This window comes from Grammomys surdaster, unplaced genomic scaffold (assembly GCF_004785775.1).
Source record: "Grammomys surdaster isolate TR1022 unplaced genomic scaffold, NIH_TR_1.0 126028, whole genome shotgun sequence".
Lineage (NCBI taxonomy): Eukaryota > Metazoa > Chordata > Mammalia > Rodentia > Muridae > Grammomys > Grammomys surdaster.
This window is the reverse complement of record NW_021620841.1, coordinates 3043589-3066109: the sequence shown is the minus strand read 5'-3', so window position 1 is coordinate 3066109 and position 22521 is coordinate 3043589. Positions and strand designations below refer to the sequence as shown.

General features: G+C 34.1%; 1 protein-coding gene across 17 annotated transcripts in view; it reads right to left on the bottom strand.

Moving 5' to 3' along the window:
• Positions 1-22521, bottom strand: part of Ppfia2 (PTPRF interacting protein alpha 2) — a 428942-nt gene that overhangs the window by 85637 nt on the left and 320784 nt on the right. For 14 of the 17 annotated variants that reach the window (XM_028754574.1, XM_028754577.1, XM_028754579.1 and 11 more), the window contains 6 exons: positions 15845-15991; positions 14188-14322; positions 8661-8744; positions 8262-8393; positions 7100-7162; positions 1275-1366 (listed from right to left, as the gene is read on the bottom strand). In XM_028754574.1, the coding sequence (XP_028610407.1) occupies positions 1275-1366; positions 7100-7162; positions 8262-8393; positions 8661-8744; positions 14188-14322; positions 15845-15991 (653 nt within the window). Of the gene's footprint in view, positions 1-1274; positions 1367-7099; positions 7163-8261; positions 8394-8660; positions 8745-8838; positions 8964-14187; positions 14323-15844; positions 16004-22521 lie in introns of those variants that run through there. The other 3 variants (XM_028754580.1, XM_028754581.1, XM_028754592.1) reach the window with 2 other exon arrangements.

The window sequence follows — 22521 nt, the reverse complement described above, 5'->3', positions numbered from 1 at the left end:
GGGAAATCAACAAACAACTCATGCTGTTACCAGTACTATAGATAGGTTTCTTTCCATAAACTTAAGATCAGTTTGTATAGCTGAAGACTACATACTCATTAAAATGGAGAAGTTAAACTGGTGCTTACATAAAGCCACAGGTGCTAGCATCTTTGGAATAGGAATGTACTCTGCACACTACAAAAGGAAATATGTAGCTACCCACACAGTTACAAATCCTTTGATCTACAATGATAACCTGCCTACAAGATATGCTAGAAGAATGGTAGAACAAAGCCTGAGAGAGTAACCAAGCAATATCTGATTTGAGTCCATGAGATTGAAAGCATACCTGATGCTGCCTGACTGATCAAGTACCAGTGACTGGCTAGTCCATTGACCTAGGGTAAAACCAAACAGTACTCTTCTACCAAAATAAATAGCAAGAAAATGACTCTAGTGACAATGTTTTGTAGTTATAGACCACTTCCTTGCTCAGCCATCATCAGAGAAACTTCATCCTACAGTAGAAGGGAATAAACAGAGAGACCCATATCCAGACAATTTTCAGAAAATGAAAAACCTTTGAATACTCAGCTCTAAATGGTATACATCCCTCCCTAATGGCTCAGGGAACCCAATGGAAGAGGAGGCAAAGAGTGTAACAAACAGAGAAGACTGAGTATGATAGGAGAACAAAACTCTCTAAAATCAACTGGATCATTACATCCATGAACTCAGAATATATATGTTCTTGTGCCATTTTGTCTGCTTTTTATATTTCTGATGTGTTAGTTTTTATCTTAATATATTATAATTTTTATCTCTTAGAAGCCTTTGTATTTTGCAATTAGAGTGAATCCAGAGGGAGGGAAGGTGGGGAGGAGCTTGGAAGCATAGAGTGAATCAGAATATATTATATGAGATAAAAATATTTTCAATATAAGGTAAAGGATTATTAATAAAAACAAAAAAGAAAAGGTTAATATATCCTCTTGGAATACACTGCAATTTTTCTATGTACTCTCACTTTTCATTTAAGAATAATTATGCACTTATAACTATATACTTGAATACAGAGGACAAAAAATTTTCAGTTATATTTTGATAAACGAACTTCAAAAGGGTTTCTAAATTAAGAAATTATCTTTGAATTCAGAAACTAGAGTCTTAGACTAAATTACTACAATGTCTACTGAGTAATACGGGACCTTTATGTTATGTGAGAAAACATTAAAATATAAGAAAATTTACATTAATGTTGCTGAACCAAAATAAACATAACTTCATGTTACCTCGATATAGTGGGTTCAATTAGAGAGCCAGTTCTCATTTTCATTTGATCAAGTTCAGACCTCAGCTTCTCAATTTCTTCTGCTAATCTTTCCTAAAAGTAAGAAAATAGTTACTCAGATGATGGACACACCCCAGGTATTAGCATTCCATTATGGCAAATAAATGGATATTCAAAAGAGAACATGATTTAATTTTATTAAAGGACATTGGATATAATCAGAAAATAAACTTATGTTTACCTTTCATATTGAATATGTCAACAACAGAAATAAACTCCCTAGTATTTATTAACTCTAAACATTTGCAAATTTGTGATATTATTAAAATCATGAATAGTTATAGATATGTCATTTCAAATACAAAGGACAAATCACACCTAGGTTTAAATTAAACAATACACCTGTATGAACTAACGGAATGTGATGGCTATCTTTTGGTTGTAAAGTTGATTGCATGTGAAATTAACTTAAAACCCAAGTGCTGATTTCACCTGTTAGGAAGGAATGTTTTTTATTAACTTATTTATTTGAAGTGGGAAGCCTCATTTTTAATCCAGAATTTTTGTGGTGGGAAGATACATCTTTGATCTGGGCCACCTCTCCTCATAGCAACCTACATGAAAGACATGGGAGAGGGAAACTTGCTTGTTCTTTGTAAGTCCATTTTTCACTTCCATAAGAGCCTACTTTTTCAGGATTCCAGTGTGCATCAGCTGAGACTTCAAGCCTTGTGACTGAACAACTACTGGATTTTGGATTTTCTATTGATAGGCAGCCATTGTTGGACTAGTTGGACCATAGACTGTAAGCCATTCTAATAAATTCTCTCATTTTTATCAGTTCTGCTCCTCTAGAAATCCCTGATCAATAAAGTGAAGAATTTCACTTTTTTCATTAGGACGAAAGGGCACATCAGTAAAAAAGGGTAATACAGAGACCTGGGATAAGGGAGGCAACCAAGAATCAGTGGGGGTGGCCTTAAATGTGACTCATAGCACTGGGGATATGGAACATGAAGAAGCAACCCCGTGTGGCTAGGCAGAAATTCCTGTTGAACAATTTGAATACCAAACTACACAGAAAACTTTCAACCCAAAATTTATCATGCCTACAAGAAATTCAGGGGCAGGGGATGGAACAGAGGACGAGGGAATGTCCAACCGATAATCAGCCCAACTTAAGACCCATTCCATGGACCAGCACCAATCCCCAATACTATTAATGCTACTCTTTTATACTTATAGACAGGAGTCCTGCATAGCTGTCCTCTGAGAGGCTCTACACAGCACCTGGCACAGACAGATGCAGACATCTACATGCAGACATTGAATGAAGCTTGGGGACTCTTATGGAAGAGTTGCGGGAAGGATTGAGGGCCATGAAGGAGATAGGAATTTGACAGGCATACCAACAGAGTCAACTATCCTGGACCCTTGGGGCTCTCAGACACTGAATTACCAACCAAATAACGTATACAGGCTAGACCTAGGCCTCCCTGAACATATGTAGCAGATATGCAGCTTGGTCTTCATGTGGGTCCCAAACAACTGGAGCAGGGCTTATCCCAAAAGCTGTTGCCTGTCTGTGGGATATGTTATTCTAGCTGGGCTACCTTGTCTGGCCTCAGTGGGAGAGGATGTGCCTAGCCTCACAGAGTCTTGATGTACTGGGGTGGGGTAAAACAGAGGGTGGGGCACCCATTCAGAGGAGGAGGGGAGGAGGGATTGGCCAAAAGATTGTGGGAAGAGCACTCTGGTAGAGGGTGGGGGCAGTGGGCTGGCGGTAAAGTGAATAAGTAAGTAAATAAATAATAAATAAAAGATAAATGACTGGAAGAAACAGAAATTCATTATAAAAATGAAGCCAATAGTATTAAAATTTAACATTTCTAGAGACATGAATAAGTGAATAAGAAGTATATGATTGGAAGACCTATAATGAAAGAAAGGTTGCCAATAAACTAATTACACACTTTTAAATTTTGTATTTCATTTCTCACCACGGTAAGACTGTATTTAATGAAAATTCCCCCCATAGGCTCATGTTTGCATGTTTGTGTAATTCTTTGGGAAGGGTTAGGAGATATGGCTTATTTGGAAGAAGTGTGTCTTTGGGTGTTGGTTTTGCAGTACCAAAACCTACAATATTCCAGTCACTTTTCTTTCCTCTTCTTGTATATGGATTAGATTTAAAAATCTCAGGTACTCCTCCACCACCATGCTTGTTCTAGATGTCATGTAGCCTTCCATGATGATCATAGACTCAACCTCTGGGATTGGAAACCCTAACAAACTCTGTCTTCAGTGAGTTACCTTGGGCTTGATGTCTCTTCAAAGCAACAGAGAACCAGCTCACACGGTGACAATGTAGCATGTGTGACATTTCCCTTATATGTTATCTATATTATCAGGACCACAGTACTATTTACTCCATGTTTCTTTGACATTTTTGTATATTATTTATTAGGTTCAATATCTTTGGCACACATTCTTCTGCAAATAATAATAATTGATAGATAGCCAAATAATTGGCTTAAATAATTTCTTGTTTAATAATGCTATTTAATAAGCTTGTTATTAATAATAAATAAAATGATAGTTTTATTATTTTCAGAAAAATATTCATTGAACGTCTCTCCTGTGTACCCAGTGTACAATAAATGCAATGCCTTTTCTTAATGTGCATTAGTAGAAATGGCAACCAATAAATAAAATTCATGAGTAAATAATATTAATGGGAAGAAAGCAGAACAATTGTGCAAGGATGATGCATAACATGATGTTGGATGGAAGTCCTGAAGAAAATGTAATAACCTATCAGGAAAAAAAAAACATTGCAGATGGAAGTATATTTGGTGAGACAGGGCAGATCCTCAAGTTGGTCACTTAGGGATATCAACAAAAACCATAGCTAGTGTATAGATTTAGTAAAATGCCCACTGAATGAGGGGAAAACAATTCTGAAAGACACTAAAGCGTTTAAAAAATCTATGGATCTGAACTAGGAGTAGGAAAGGGAGCAAATGAGGGAAAATCTGGGCAGAGAAGCATTATACACAGTGACTGCAATAGCTCTGAATAAAAGCTTGCTTAAAATTGGAAGGCAGGGAAGAAATAAACTGTGGAATTTTCCAAAATCGTATCAGCAGTGTCATAGGATAGACATGACACTATTCACTGGAGAAAACTGGATAGTTTTTTTTTTTATGTTTTGATTACAAAACTAACAGAATTTGCCTATCATTTTCTATAGAAAAAAAAGTATATAAGCATGAGAGTTAGTTATTGCCAACTCTTCTGCCGGCATATCACTCTGAAACATACAGAAAGTCAAATAAATAAGTACTTTAAATGATTTCTTGTTTGGTTAGCTAATTCCATTACTAATATATATTAGTAAACATTATTCATGCTTATGTATTGGGAGGGCTATATGTGATTCACTCAGAATGTGAATGCTGGTAATCCTGGTCAGGTTACGTGGCAGTGGGATTTGGTGCATGTGAGTACATTCTAGGTAGGTAACACTATGGAAAAATCAACCTGTAAAATAAGACTTCTTTTTTTTTTTTTTTTAAGTATCCAGATGAAAACATGAGTTGGCCCTGAAACACAACATCTTCTTCCTAGACAAATAGTAGTGGTTGAAATTAGGAAGTACTTGATTAATAGTGGTGTTGAAATCCATGAGATCAAATAAGCCTGTGAGGGACTGAACAAAAATTGCTTCAGAAAGAAGTGTAAATACCTTAGATTTCAAAGATAAAAGTCATAGAATAATAAGCCAGGAAAGGGGGTTTGCAGCCCCATGGAGAGAGCAATAACACCAACCAACCAGAGCTTCCAGGGTCTAAACCACCAACACAGAGGGAGGGACCCATGGCTCCAGCTGTTTATGTAGGGGAGGATGGCCTTGTTGGGCATAGGTGAGAGAGAAAGTCCTTGGTACCATGAAGATGCCTCAGTGTGGGGGAATTCGAGGGTGAGGAGGAGGAGTGGGTGGTTGGATAGGGGCACATCCTCATAGAAGTAGGGGGAGAGGGGTTGGGATAAGAGGTTTCTGGGTGGGGGAGAAATGGGGAAAGGGAATAACACCTGAAATGTAAATAAAATATCCAATAAAAAATTAATCAAAAAAAAAAAGACAGGAAGGACATGCAGAACATATTGTTCATGGTGGTTTGTGGTCATAGTAGTTTTAGTGGACATTTGAATAATTATAGATGTTCTAAAATTAGTGAATGTGATTAGCCATATGGTAAAATAACCCAAAAATGAAGTTTGGCCCAGGAATACCCTTTTTGGAGATTGACATTAGCAAGGACATATTGCTTAAGATGACTTGTTATGTTGATTGTTGCTCGGGAAGATAGCTGAAGCTGTAGGATTGTGTAGGTGCTCGGGAGTAGGTTTTGAGGATCTTGCCAGAAGCACACAGAACTTTAAATAACTTAACACTGCATAACAGGATCAAGGCCAACATTCACAATATGGTCAGAACTAGATCACTAACCATGTGGTACTTCCAGCAAAATTCTGATGATTCATCTAGTCACCCATCCTTGCTTCCTCAATGCTATTTCATAGGTCCAACCTCCACCTGGACTACTAGCTGCTCACTAAAAGGGTCTAAGAGCCTAGTAAAATATTGTCCCTTCTGTGAAATCTCTATTAAACATTCAGTAATAAATTGAAACATTCTTTTAGCAACACCTGCAATAGAGGTGTATATTAGAAGAGTATGGGCATCCAGAGTGTGGAATCACATGTTTATTATTTTTCAATTATTGTAACAATGTATAGCATTCAAGAAAATTATTGTTTACTTTTCGTGTCCCATTTTCAGTGCCTTCTGTATTATTGTATTGCTGCCAGATCTTTAATTCTTTGCTTCCTCCTTCTCCTTTACACCCTTTCTATTTCTTTTTTACTCTCCTTTCTTTTCTTCATTTCTCTTCCCCCTTCTTTTCCCTTATTTCTTTTTGTTTGTGTACTTCCAATACGCAACAACTAGAGGATGTATACTGAGCTGACATTTTAAATGAAAATTTAATGAACAAGGCTAATGAAGTAAAAACTACATATTACTATCACCACTTCAAAGATTTCACAACTGGTGCTTTGACATCACTTTCTATCACTATAAGTCTTACAACATGAATGGGTAGTCCTCTCCAAACTCCTCCTCAGTTTCAAAGTATCACACAAATGAATAACACCCCCAAACTAACAAGCACCTCTAGCCATGATATGTATTCTGTGTTTACAAGGTCTGCAGGACTATCTGCAATTGCCTAATTCTTTAGTCACATACCAAATCCCAGAAGTTTCCTTTATATCATTAGTATACTATGTTACTACCTGTGGCTCATGTGACCCTTCTGGGATTTGCCCTTGACTTCTGCTCTTCTAAATTACTGTTTGCAAGATATGCTTCTTCTTTTCAATTTTCAATTACCCCAGAAGTAGGAATATTCCAGAAAATACTTAATAATACAATTAAATATGACAGTGATTGTTTTTCAGAAATAACATCCATAACTTCACAAACTGTAGTGAATATATACTAATAAATATGATCCAAAACAGGATCATGTTTGTTAGTAGAGATATTGATTAATAGTGATTTTAAGCGAACATGGGTTGTTTCCAGAGTATTTCCAGGGTTTGCAATATATTCAATGCTAAAAAATTTTCAGTTTCTACATAAATACATGCTTTGCTATAACGAGCTAAAAATGTCTTAAAGTCTAACAAAATTGTTTTATCACATTTATTTCATAATATATTCACCAATGTGAATAAGATAATGTTTTCCCATAATACCTTATCATGTAAGGACTCTTCAAGATTTTTTCTGAAGGTTTCTGATTCTTGAATCAAAACATTCTACGGAAAAAAATAAAAGAAAGAAGTATGCTGAAAATATTTAAATATGTACATGAATACTCTCTCAAGAACCTTTTATGATTCCTTCTCTGGTAAATAAATTTCCTTGTTTCTATGGAAACCAAATTCCATTGAAGTCTTTAATAGTGACAGTGAACCTTTTGCAAAATAAATTATTTAAGCAAGAAATGCTATTTTGCTACACTTGGATAGATAAACAGTATAAATGTTATCCTATGAGCTATTACTCTGATTGTTCAAGGACTTCATTATAGACAAGAAAGAATTAAGCTATTCTTCAATTATTACCCAACTCTTAGCACTATATTTTGACTTCCTAATGTGTCAAAAATCAAAATTAGCTAACATTTTGTTAAAACATCTTCCTTGATTATATGGCAACAGAAAATGCCTGGAGAAGATAGTGAATGAAATTCTGTTTATGTTTCTGAAATAACTTGTGCTTCCGAAGTTTTAGTATTTACATCTCTGGCATATTCTGAGTTTGGTCACCATCTCTAACAACTCTGATTAGTATGATACTTTCTAGTTATTAACTTGACACCCATGATTTTGAATCAATTGGCAGCCTGAACCTAAGTGCATTTCTGGAAACAATGAAGTTTAAAATAGAGGTTTCTAAACACTCTATCTTTAACAATAATACTCTTCTACCTGACATAGCCTTTCGTGCCTTGGCTTCCTTTGTTGGTAATAGTAAGTCAGATTAAGGACACAATAATTTCAAGTAAATACATGCTCAATATTTATTTTGTCTTCCTCTAAATTTAACAAATGATGAGAAGATAAATGAAAATTTCATCACGTATTCCTGCATGTTTTCATACATTTGTTTCTTATAAACATACTAATATGTAGTATTTATCATGTGCCATCTTATTATTTGTTCAATTCATGATGCTATAGCATTTTGTTGAAATTATTAACTCACTATCTAAGACTGTATTGAGTTTTTTTAGACTAAGGAAAGTTGGTTGATTGCCTGATGCAAATAATGAGTTCAGCTGGCTAGGAAAAATTACAAGCTAGACAATATGGCTAAGCATACATGTGCTTCTCTTCCTGTCTGTGACTGTACCTTCTCTTCCAAGGCAGCCATCCTTTCCTTCAGGTGCAATTGCAGGCGCTCATTGGATTCAGTCAGAAGCCTGTCCACGGTATCAGATAACCTTTTATTATGTTCTTCATTCATTTTCTCCCTTTGTCTAGCCTTATAGTTAAGAAAAAGAGAAAAAATATATTTGGCACGAAAAAATAAAACTTGCTCCCGTTCAAGCTTAATAATATAGTTCTGAGGGCTTTATACTGAACATAATTTTATGCATGTTTCTGATAAAATTTGTGGAAACTATTTTCTTTCCAATGCCTAGAATGTAGGCAAATGATTTTAAATCAGTTTCTAATTAAGAATGTTTTCCTCTTACACGCAGTCTGAATTTAAAAACACTAATGATAGATGGGAAAGCTTCATGCATACTCTTTGAAGTTCTTGATTCTTCTCTTCAAGTTGACCCTCTAGGTGTCTCATACGTTCCTCAATATTTCCATGCCTCTCTTCAGCCTGTTACAAAACACAAAGATTGGACCTATAATGTAAGATGAGTTAACGCTTCCCATCCAAATAAATGGAAATAAAATGTAAAGCAAGCTACTACCAACTGCAAACATAGTTTCCAAACATAAACTTTCTTGAAACAGGCAGCTGAACAGCATTGCTTGAAATGTGTCAGCTAACAAGGGCCTGTTACATCCAAGCATCAGCAAAACACTGGACTTATTTATGAGCAATGAAATCAGCCAAATGTAACATGCAGACTGTGCATGGTTTGAACACAAACCTGCCATTGTCCAATCTTAAGCTCCTGAAGCACTGAACTGCACAGATGGTCGATTATCAATAAATAAAAGTAACATAATCTTTTATATAAATGAAAAGAAAAAAACTTAGATGGATTCTATTTAGCAATAGAAAGTAAAGTCCAGTAGGACTACCTTCCTACGTATGGAGATCATTTCTTGTAGTTTAGCTTCCATAACATATTGATAATCATCAGATGAGGTAGAAGAGGTTGGATCAGACTAACAAGTCAAGGAAAAGGAGAAGGACAAAATTGAAAAAATCAGAACTAAAGACACTGACACCAAACAGAACATAGTACAGAATGCTTAAAATAAAAGTGACGGCAAATTCAATACTTTAATAGACGCTATTCTGATATCTGGTGAAGATAATGCAGTTGATGGTTATCAATGGAAGACAATGATATGCTCAAATCAAAAGCTGGGAACCTGAGGTATGAAGGATTAGTGACAGCTGGCAATGATGGACTTTTACAGGATGAGTTAAAGCAACTCTGGAAATGACATGTCATAACTGGAAGTATGAGAAACCAAACACTAGAATATCTCTGATAGATACTTAAGAACATATTAGCTTTTGTTTTTATCATGTACCTAGAAAAAAACCAATGCAAACATTGCATCTCAACATTGAAAACTGTTCTTCTTTATGGCTCAGGAGTGTCATATTTGGATCAGGATTATATAAAACCTTGTATGTAGAAATCAGAGATAGGACTAAGCCACAGGATATATTATTATGAACATTCTTCAGTTCAAACAGGATTGGATTTCCTCAACAACAGTGGTCCACGTAAGAAATGATTCCTGTATACAGTGTGCACTGCCCTAGGACCCAGTGGCCTTATCCTCAAGTGCAATTTTTTAAAAATTAAATGAAACAAATTAAAATGTCTCTACTTATTAGATGATGATAATATCTTAAGGACAAGAAACTTTGTGAATGCTCAAAAACAAAATGACACGAAGGACCACACCAAGGTACATCTGCATTAATTTGTTGCTATAGAAACAAAATAGTTCCCTAGAGTGAAAAGGATGCACAGACCCCTTGTGAGTTAAGGATTGCCTAGTTACATGAGGTTAGTTACATGTCTTGCTGTCAGGAAACCACATGAATAGAGTGTTAACACATGGGACATTGCTGATACCTGAATTGTATTAGTATGTTATGCACAGACACAACATTGCATCAACATTTTAATTTATAATTACAAGTTAAATAATTATAACACCAAAACAGTCTTATGTCAGTAATACAATTTTAACTCCAGAACATATCCTTTGACATGATATTAGCTCATGCTGAAATAGTAAAACTTATTTTAAACTATTTTAGTACTATATTTCATGCAGTAACTGAAAAGAAATAATGACCAGTTGATATACATTTGTGCTACTTTATACACAAGTTCTAACTTACTCTAAGGAATAACATTTAACATCTCAAAGCTTTTGTATTAAATTATATATATATATATATATATATATATATATATATATATATATATAGAGAGAGAGAGAGAGAGAGAGAGAGAGAGAGAGAGATAGAGATAGAGATAGAGATAGAGATAGAGATAGAGATAGAGATATATAAATTTCCTGTTCCATAAATTTATTTTATAAACACAGAAAATAATTTCTTCCCAAGTGTCTTACACAGGCTTCTAAATAGAAACAGCAGTGAAAGCTACCATGATCCTCAAATGGAACCAAATGGATTTTGTATCATTTAGTAATTAATTAATTTTTACATTGACTTAATTATATTCACATGTGTGCGTCTGTGTATGGGTTTGTGTGTGAAACTGCAGTGCCTTCAGAGGCAAGAAGAGAGTGCCAGTTGAACAGTACTGTATTCATAGGTGATAGTGAAAGCTATACAGTGTGAGTGTGGGGAACTGAACCCAGGTCTTTTATAAGAAGTTTTTCTTTCCTACTCATTTTATGTCATTTAACATTTGCAAGTTCCATTTTAAAAAAAATGCAGATAATTGATGAAGAGGTTGTTGGAACTGTGTAATTTAAGTTTGTAATTTGTAACCGAATCTGTATAGTTTATAGTCATTTAAGTTATTAAAACTAAATAAGCAATTGATCCAAAAAGATGGGGTGAATATTTGAACTTCTATAAGTTAGTCTTCAAAACTACAAGTTTGTTAATATCTTAAGCATTTTCATGTTTCTTCTTTCAATAACGAACATGCAGAGACATTGTAGAAATTTACATCAGATTCAAAATACAAGTATTTTCATGTCTAAATTATGTTATTACTGACACTTTTATCGATACCAAATAAATGAAATAGTTCATAAAATTCAAGAAGAATTATAACCTACTTGAGTAAATGTAGGTTTTAATTAGAAAAATCAATATAATAAATCATAACAGTGGGAGTCCAGAATGATCTCTGATGATTAATTATATATAAATATATCAAACATAGTCTTATTTATGGCCATTATGCTAGAATTCTTGAAGAACTAAATGAGTTTTACCTACTTTGCTTCTCTCTCTAGCTAGATGATTATAAACAAAACAGTCTTACAATCTAAAATGTAAATTCAGTCAGCATCTATAAGCAATACTGAGACCAGTTTTTACACAACACTACAGTAATATGTTGCCCTTGGACCTATCAGAGCACAGTTGACATTAGCCCAGAATTGAAAACCATAAATCTGCTAGTATTTGTTCTTGAGAAATCCATGTTGGTTTTACTCACTGGTATTGGGAAATTCTAAATGAGTTAAGATTTTATCAAAACAGTAACAGAAATTATTATGAGAAGCATGTGAATACATACACAATGAAGAATAGAGTTATTAAGAGAAAATACATAAAGAAACAAAAAGATATATGTAGGTAACAATAAGACACAAACATACACATACGCGCACGTGCACACACACACACACACACGTACATGTCAAATTAAATACTTGATTAGTTGTTGAAATATCATTTAAAACTCAAAGGAAAACAACTAATACTTAACCTAAGTAGAAGTTTTGTAATTTAGAATGGTGGAAAGATAAAGAAAAGAAAAAAAAGACCATTGATAATAATGATATAATGACTGTGAATTGAAACTTAATAAGATGGAAACACTAGCTGTTCTCTAAGCTTTCTGAAAAAAATCCAAGAATGAGTGGAAGAGGGTTGAAATCACAGTGCTTTGAGGAACTTATTCATCTACAAACCTATAGACACATCATAAGCTAAGAGATATAATCTTAGTAGTTTTAATTTACAAAATAAAACAACATCCAGTCATGTAAAAACTGTCTTATACACCCAAAAGTACTTGTAGCTAACTGTTAGAAGCCAAATTCATAGGAAGCAAAGAATCAATTATACACTAGTAGAAGAATTTCAAACAATGCTTAATGATTTCTAAAATACTGAAAATTTAGAGGGTTCTGATAAAGAGAAAATTTATTCACCATGGTAATTAATTATATCATGTACTATATAATTATAGTACATAATCCTGTTTGTATTGTGTTATAGATCCTAACAAAAGTGCTGATATGTTTACAGAACAATGGCAGTAATAATTGAGTCAATTTCTAGAGTTTTATGTCACAAAAGATGATTTATGATGAATTTAAAGCCATGTAAGTCATTCATTTCATTCAAAATGATATTTTAATCTATATGCCTGTCAATGGCTAACCTGTGCCCATGATTTAGTAAATCTTAATCAGTGTTTCTTTAGGAAGCATTCTAAATTTTGGTTTTTTTTTTTCAGTAAAATAAATACTGATGATCAATCCACCCTGTTTTACAAGTTATTTTCTTATTCAGTCTCACAATAGGAAAATTTAAAATGGTAACTCTTTATGCTAATTTCATATACCTCTCACATTAAAACAGAGCAACTGTGTTGTCTTGATCTATATTATAGTAATTTAAAATAACTCTTTGTAAGAAAAAGCATAATGTTGACATACTTGGATAGCTTTATGTAACTTAGGATCTATTTTGAAGTTATCTGATTGTACATGCTAAATTTTGAGGCTCTATCATTCCAAAGAACCACAGAGACTTACTAGTGTGGTCTATGGTTATAGAACACTGTAAATTTAGTAGTCTTACCATAATAGAGTAATGTTTCATCAGATGATACCTTAATACTTCAAAAATCATGATATAATCCAGTGCTTTCTCTCCTGGCTATATATATGTGATATTTGATTTCTCATATAAATACTTCATTTTAACATATGAACACAATCCATGTGTTCATCTCGTTCTTTGCCTTTCTAACAGAGACAAGTACTTTGCCTCCCCTTTTCTACAACTGAACCAATTATTTTGCGTAATTTGCATTATCAAAATGTAACTTCAAGTTCAAATTATCTATAGAACAATTTGTGTAGCCTATAGGACTTAGAAAATTGCAATGGTCATATAAACATTCAGAATGTATGCAGAGTTTTCAACTGACATAAAACAAATCAGGATATAGCGACAAAATGAGTGCTTTTCAAGTGAAATGGATGTGTTTTCTATTTTTCCTCTAGAGTTCAAATGGCTATGTTTGAAAGGCTTTATAATACATAACACCAACAGTTTTTAGAGTGTACAGTTCATACTATGAAAAAACAGTTCAACAGTGCATTATTCCCAATCTCATTTTTTCTTTCAGAAGAAAACACAATTATAAAAGTACTTTTTGTGACTTAATGGCTTTCAACTGTATATTTTAAACTTTTTCTAACAAGGTTCACCATTGTATAGTATAACTGAAATCAATGGTTATTATACATTTTATTGTACCAGTAGCAAGCCACTTATACACAGCTGATTAAATTGTTGTATTTCATATATCTTGGTTGAGATTTTAAATATCATTATTATTATGTGCAGAAACTACAATAGAAAACTTATTGTATCAACAACATGCTATTTTTCATCTTTTTTGTTAATGTTAAAATAGGCAAGGATATCTTCTTACTTATGCAACAATCATTCAAGTCACGGTTAGTAAGCTATATACAATAAGGAAGCAAAGAAAACAAATATCCAGCTAAGATAACTTTCAGGTAGCCTGAAGAGAGTAATTACAGACCCCACTTTGATGGACAGTTATTTCTCCAGATGCACCTAGGCTGACCACATGTGTTTAGTGCAGTACCTTTGTTAGGGCTGCGATTCTCTGAGCAAGTTCAGCCTCTACTTCAGGTAAAGTTTCAGCTTTTCTCATGGTCTGCTGTAACTTTTGCTCAGCCAGTTCAAGACGCTCCTGTAATTGCCTGTTTTTTTCTTCCATCTGAAATGGGAGTGATAAGGGGACCATTTAAGCAGTCAAGAGTTAGTTTAGCTAGTAGTCTATAAACTTTATACTTCAGCTATTCTTGGAGTCTTAAGAGCACCTATTACGATATTAACTGGGCTAAGTAAACAGAGTTATCATGATTACATGTGCTGTCAATTTTAATTACTGAATTTTTACAAGATAAAATACCAACAGTCATGACACTGGCAGCAAATAGAAAAAAAATTTTCTCATGAGTATGAATTTGAACAAATAGAATATAGCTCAGTATTAATACAGTAGAGTACCACCATCACCACCACTGCAACAACAAGATGCATATTGAAAATCAAAGTTTTAGACTAGAAGAAAATAAAGAATGTAGTAGCACAGGAGTTAATACTCTAGAGATTGGACAAACAAGTTCTCTGAATAGGACAGATAGTGTTTTAGGATTGTGCCTTATAGGATATCTAGTTCAATTTTCCACTATGTTGTTGTGACACATAAACAACCAAACAGCAATTAAATCATTAAGTGTCAGTGCAAATTTAAGAATGGCAGGTTCTTTTCTCTAGCCTGGCTAGCTCACAAATAATTGAGACAGAAACAATTAGATTTAACAAGCTTTCAGGCACAATCACAGAACATATACTAATTTATTCTAATCCTCTAAACTAATCTAGCTGCTCTCCAGTCCAAATCTCTGAAATTCTTGCATTTTAGTGTTGATGGTTCTCACTGCTCCGTGTGTGTTCTCATGGTGGCTCCTGGTCCTCCACCTCTGGTGAAAAACTCAACTTCTCCTTCTATCCTCCACTTACTGGGATCCAAAGTCCAGCCCTATTATCTTCTCTGTTCCATCACTGAATGAAAAGCTTTTTCATTCACCAAGCAGAGATAATAGGGGAGGAATGTTCACACAACTATGAAACAAGAGAGTCTAAGAATAAGTATTGCAATACATGTCTGGATTGCAACCAGATACAGAGCCACAGAAGCCTGTATTTAAATAATACAAGGACAGTCTTTACATAGTGAACAATAACACTATGCCAAAGATTAAGAATGTATATTTGATTGAAACTGCAGTTCCACAAGAAGGGTTATAACAACCATTGTCTTCCAGGATGCAACCTGTCTTTTGCTGTAGGGCTGGGTAGACCTTCCAGCCTGTCATTTACCATGTATGTGACCTTGGCAAGTAGTCATGTCTTTAATCCTCAGAGTACACAGTAGGATGACTGCTGCTAATCAAGTAGGTGGTGGCTGGAATTAAGTGAAGTGATGTAAGCAAACTCCTCATGCTTTGCTTCAAAAGATTCAAAGTTAGTAGTTGCAATATTATTTTCATATGAGTGATTTCTTAATTTTGTTAAAAAATAAACTATAAAATAAAAATGTGTTTAAGTAATACCATCCTAAGTTTTAAATCATAAATTACTTATCTGTTAAAAATAAATCCTACTCTAAGCTTTATGCAGATGGCAAGAATACATACCCAGACCAAAACAAGCTCAAAACAGAGATACTGAACCTGCCGCAAGATGGCTTCCTTGTTTGCCAACTCGTTTTCTAGTTTATCATTCATGTCATGAATGGAGGTAGATTCTCTCTGAGCACTCAGGTAACGCTTCTCCAGAGTTGTGATTCTTTCTTCCATATCTTCCTTCTGAGCCATGGCCTGTAAATAACACTGTACAAGTCATGTGCAAGTCTCTGATTTCATCCTCATCAGAGCAAAACACAAAAGAAAATCACAGAGTCATTGACCTATGTAGTTTTCTTACTTAAGTCAATATATATATATATATATATATATATATATATATATATATATATATATGTGTGTGTGTGTGTGTGTGTATGTGTGTGTGTGTGTGTGTGTGTGTAAAAAAGGATATATATATCCTTTTTTCTTAAGTAAAGAAACATTCCTTAAGGGCATTTCAAAGATGCCATGTATACCAGGACTGGTGGCACACACCTTTAAATCCAGTATCTGAGAGCCAGAGGCAAATCTCTGAAATCGAGGCAAGACTGGTCTACAGAGAGAGGACCAGGACAAACAGATCTAAACAAGGAAAGAATCTCTGTCTGGTAAAACTAAGCCCAACATTTTCCATATTTTTTTATTATTTTTAATCATAAGTTTTTATTTTTAGTTTTATAACAGATTAATGAGGAACCTTCTAGTGTGTGAGAGTACAAAGAAACTTCCTGCTGTAGAATTGAGTGGCAGGTAAATTTGTTTATTATGAAGTACATAGAAGTAACAGTATGGGTAGAGTTGAAAGCCAGGAGATTGTTAAATTGGTTATCATCATTTTACAGCTCTCTTCCAATAAGACATCTACCTGTCAGAGGGCTAGAGGGATGGCTTAGTGCCTAAAAACACTTTTTGCTTTTATAGAGGGACCCATTGTTCCCAGTAACAGTCAGATATCTAAGATCCGTCTATAATTATGGTAGAATTTAACATCCTTTTCAGCTCTCCCCCAACTCATTGCTCACACAAAGTATATAGACATTCATTCAGACAAATAACCACATGTACAAATAAAATAAAAATAATAAATATTTTTTAAAAAGTCTACTCAGTGTTAGTCAAGCCATGGTTATGACAAGAACATATACAACCACTAATTTAGTAATCTACCATAATTCCTACCAACAATCTATAAACATTTCTTTGTATACACACAAATTAAGGTGATTTCTTCATCTGTCATCAAGGAAATTTCTCTTTATTGCAACACAGAAAACTACAAAACCACAACTGGTCAAAATGTAGACTTGTGGAACCCAGGCCCAGCCTAAAACATTTACACAACAATTCTGGACCTAAAGCTCAGTAAAGATTGCTGGAGAAGGGGCAGTAAGTTTGAAAGACCCAGAGGAGCATAGAGTTTTCTGTGAAATTGTGTCTCCTAGTAATGTCAGAATATATACCCATAAAGTCTCACCAACATATGAGCAGAGCAAAGACGACACCAATGACCATGCCGAAGTGCACAGAGGAAAGCCCACAGGGTCTCAATCCTACATTAATGACAGTAGACAATTGAGACTATCTGGCAGCAGAAGGGAAGGTCTTTCCCAGGAAAATGAATACCACAATTATTTTCCAGAGCCAAATGATCAGCTCTGAAAATATGCACAGAAGTAATATCATTGGAACTGAACAGAATATATTTGGGAACATATGGAATTGAGTGATGGTTGTAGTTTTTTTATGGTATTATTAGGATTTATCATATCATTCCATTCTTAATGGGACTTGTGATTTTCTCTAGAGTCCAGAACTCATCTGCAACTCTTAGTGTGAATCATTTCTTCCAAATTTCCAAAAGAAATAGAAACCCATAAAGGGCAATCCATTCTTCTCCTTCATCTACAAATGATTAGTTACACATAAACCCTTAATTCCTTTTTTCAGCTTAAATGACTATTCCACCTTTATCCAAAGAAAAATCACTTTCGGTACTCTGGCTCTCCCTTAGAGACCTGGATTGCTCCTTTTCCTCTTTTGAATTACTAAGGTAACAGTTGTCCTATTTCATTTCTGTTGCTTTCAACCAATATCCCAAAAAACAGCAATGTGGAGCAGGGAAGGTTTATCTAGCTTATAATTCCAAGTTGTATTTGTCTTTTTAGGGAAGTCAAGGCAGGATATAAAGGACTTAACCATATCACATCCACAATCAAGAGTTAGCATCCGTGTATCCTTGTGTACTCTCAGCTAGATTTTTCCTCTCTTACTATCAAGAGACCCATGCCTAAAGAATGGAGCAGCCTCAAATAGGTGTACCTTCTAAAACAGACATTCTTACATGGAAACATGATTTAGAAAATTCTTCATTGAGATTCTCTTCTCAGGTGAGTTTACATTGTGTCAAGTTGAGGGTTGAACAGAGCTAAGTCCCATGACACAAGGTGCTACAGACAAGAAAAGGAAGACAGAGGAAAAAGAGATGATTCCAAGGAAATAAAAAATCAAACTAGTGAAGTCTCTTACTGGTTATTAATGAAAATTTAAAGGATTTTTTTATCAAATTGTTAGAGTATGGGAAGATTTAACCAAGGAATAAAAACAAGTAACAGAATAAACATAAAAATTAGCTAATAAGATTTTAGAGAAACAGAGAGATGTACACAATGGAAAATATTATACAAAACTACTGATGGGATCAATTGTGGAAATTAATGTGATCACAATAAATTTGATTTTTGTATAATTACAATGGAAAATCAAATATCAGATCAAGTCATGCAGAGTATAAGCTAAAATCCCTATCTAACATATTAATTAGCAAGACTTATATTAGGTTTCATAAAAGACAAAGTACCAACAGAATGCTCAAAGGGTTGAAAATCAGAATTTAGGAAAAATGAGGTAATAGGTTGTAAGGGAGCTATCTCCATGTCTCTGTCTCCTCTTTTTCCCTGCCCCACTCTGTGAGCCTCTTGATTGTTTTTTCTGTTGGAAATGTATGTTTATGTAACAATTAATTAAAAGATGATAATTTATGCTGCCCTGAGTCTCTGTCCACACAGAAGCCAACTGTTCTTTTAGAGAGCAGGTACCAATCATCATTGAAACCAGAATGGCCCCATTTACTAGCATACTTTTTATTTTCTTTGTCATGCTATCGTGCTATTGACCAAAAGTCTATTATGAATGGTTGAACTAAAACAGTTTGTTTACTTCTATCTTCAGTGTAAAACATGAGGCTGAGCCATTAAACTCTTGCTTTCTTGACAAAATACATCCCTAATTCCATGTATTGAGGTCTATGTTATTCCTTAGAAATTTGTACCTTTCTTTTGATTTATGAAAGTAAGTTTATAAGCAAATAAGATGTTAAAGTTGTAATCAGATTAAAGTGAAACAAAGTAGCCTTCAAGTAGACCCTATATTGAATGCATCCTGAGATAAAGAGTGGGAATCAAAGACAGGGTTGTAGAATTTGAAGTTAGTCTACCACTTAGCCAAGAATGCTATGCCTTGTAATCATTTACCAGAAGTTCAAAGGATCAGCAACTGTATTCTTCATTATTGCCCTTGCACAGAACCTGATCTTGTTGAAGCATTGATTTCAGACAAGATCCTTAGCACATGTGAGGAAATGAATTAGTTTTGCTAAAACAGAAAGAAAAATTTCTGACCAGGTAAGGACACTGCTAAACAGAGGCAAGCCTTTTGGAAAACCCAAGATGCATGACTAGAGTCCACACATGGGTAGAAGGAAAGATTTATCTCTATAAAGCTGTCAACTGACATCCATATGGGTGCTATGATATGTGCATCCACACACATGTCACAGACCCACAGAGTATCTTAAAATGACAGTTATTACATGCTAATCATTTTGTACCAATTTGCTAGGGCAAGAACATGAAGCTATCATAAATATCTGGTGACTTCATTTCCATCTGAAAAATGGTTTCATTCCTTCCTTGATTTGTTTTAACCTTTCTGACCTCCACTAGCTAGGGAAAGAAGAGTTATTTATGTTAATATTAAAATATAAACATATACAATAAAAGTGGTCCATTATTTTGTAAAAAAAAAATTGAGAATAATGTTACAAAATGTTGCCAGGATTTCACTAGGTTTTAGAAAGCCCAGAAAATAATTATGGTTTTTAGTGTTTGAAAAGATATTGATTCATGATCTTCAGTTTTGTTATTTTATATTTTTCAATGAGTGAGTTTATATTTTGTGTTAGTTTTCATAAAGACCTTTAGAAATATTTGTCAATTTCCACAGATAAAAGAAAATTCGAAATCTGTCATCCACATAAAAGTTTCTCTTGAAATTTTAAGGCAATATGTTCAGAAGTAAAAGACAGTCAGTTTGTTCTGGGAAATGCAAGGTGGTATGATATACCCTATGAGGAAATGTTGTCCTTTGGTTCATTTTCACATCCCTTTTGTAGATTATTAATGAATACTATATAATTACTAGGAACTGGGTAATATAATAGTTTAGTTACTTTGTAGAGTGTCTACCTAGAGTAGAATACGCAGTCATTAAATAGGTACTTTGGATTAGTGATTACAAACCTGTCCACAGTTAGCTGCTCAGATCTACTGCACACATTGCCAGTAGGAGTCCGTGTATGTAGATTTGGAACTGCATTTTTGACTCAGTGATTCATGTTAGTGATTCAATTTTCAACTGCAGGCTGTGTTGCCAAAAATAAAATTTGAACTTACAAGTCATAGAAATAGCTTTTCCTCTGTGTTATTTGCAGATTCTAAAGAGAAAGCTTTTCCTTTAGTTCCTAAAAGCTGTTATGTAAAAAGAAAAATATCAATTTTTATATATAACTGGTTTTTTATTATAATAAATACATATAGTTTTATAGTAATATAAGGTAGATTGAAAATATAATTCGTGCCTCCACTAATATGAGAGGAATTATAGATTCATTTATTTGATTAATTTGCAGATGTGAGGAGAGCTGTTTAGTGTGAAGTCAGAAAGATTCGTTGGCTTTATTGACAAAATAAATGTAATTACTTTACATTTTAACCCTTCTCATACCTACATAGAGAATTAAAAGTTAATATCCGTATATGGCTGATATCTTTGCGATTAAAAATTGGAGAATAAAGGCACAGTTTACAATTTCTTTTTTTGAATCATTGCATTATGTCTACCTCCATCTATTTTTACAACAAAATTAATGCAAAGAGCTGGTAAATTGAAACTTCAAAGATTCTTGATGAAGCAGTTATAAACTATGCTCAGAAAGCATTGACTACATGTAATTATATAAGTCAATTTCAATTTATTAGATTTTCCTAATAGCTAAAACAAAATACATTTTAATTTGTTGTCTACCTCCTAGTGCCATGCTTTTTTTTTTTAATTAATTCAATGAGTGGCTTTTACTTGTTCTAGCTTTACATCATACTGTGCTGAAATATTGAGGGAGTGAAAAAAGAATTATCCAACTCTCATAATATTAAGAAATTCATAATACATTAGATACATATTTAAGAAGCAGGATCAGGACTTTGATAGGGATTTCACAAAATTTTGACTTTTTGGAAAAAAATGACAAAATACTGGTTTTATAATTGTTAGTATATTGTGCCTGAAAATGTGTATGATAGTTGCCCTCTATGCCATCTTCTCTAGTAAAACTGTATTTAGGCGGAAGGCATAACCCACAACTAAAAGAGAATAAGAGAATTTATTCTTGAAGCCAAACGTAAGTGACCATGATCCAGGAATACAGATTTAGATTACTGAAAATTTCACATTAAAATGTGATAACAGTTTGATGATTTTTTTCATTAAACAGTGATAAATCAAAACACATTTCAAATATGTTGTTGGAACATTGGAAAGGAGAATCAAGAACATAGTAAAATCACACTGCTACAGATCCTGGATGTTACTCTTAGGTTTGAATGGTTAGAAAGTTAAGGGTCTGTTTGTACATTATAAAGAATTTTCATAATGGTCACAAAGGCACTAACCCAGGAATGGAGGGGTACAGAAATTGGCCAATAAAGGGTAAGGATGCCCTGATAGTTTGGCTCTAGACCTGAAATATTTTAACCTTTTGAAATGTTTTTTTTTCCCTAGTCAGTTCTTCTAGAAGAAGGTTCAGTGAAAGGTGTGACCTTCTTAGAAACTTTCCTTCTCAGAAGTATGAAGATTGGAAAAGTACAGTATAGTGAGAAAAACACAAAGTTTGAAGACATGTTGTTTCTATTTCTTCCAGTTTCTAGAGAGAAAGTGGTTATTTCTTATAGATTCTGAAAAAAGGACGGTAGTCCATAGGCCATGAGTAAGTCATGTTACTTCACTGAGTCTCATGGTGCTCTCCTAAATTGGAATGGTAAGAATCATTGAGATTACTAGCAAGTAAGGGAAAAGGAAATAGGATACTTGTGATAGTTTTAATATAATATTTCTGTCAGAGAAAGCAAACAGACAGAACAAAACCATGTGGCTTTAAAATTAATACTTTCAGAACTGTTTTATTCTATGTAGTATCTTCTGAGTGTCTATGTCTCTTTCCTCTCTGTGAACCTCTGTCTCCTCTGTCTGTCTTTCTGTTTCTCCTTCTCTGTGTCTCTGTCTGTCTCTCTGTTTCTGTCTCTCTCTGTCCCTCCCCCACCGTGTGTATGTGTGTGTGTGTGTGTGAGAGAGAGAGAGAGAGAGAGAGAGAGAGAGAGAGAGAGAGAGAG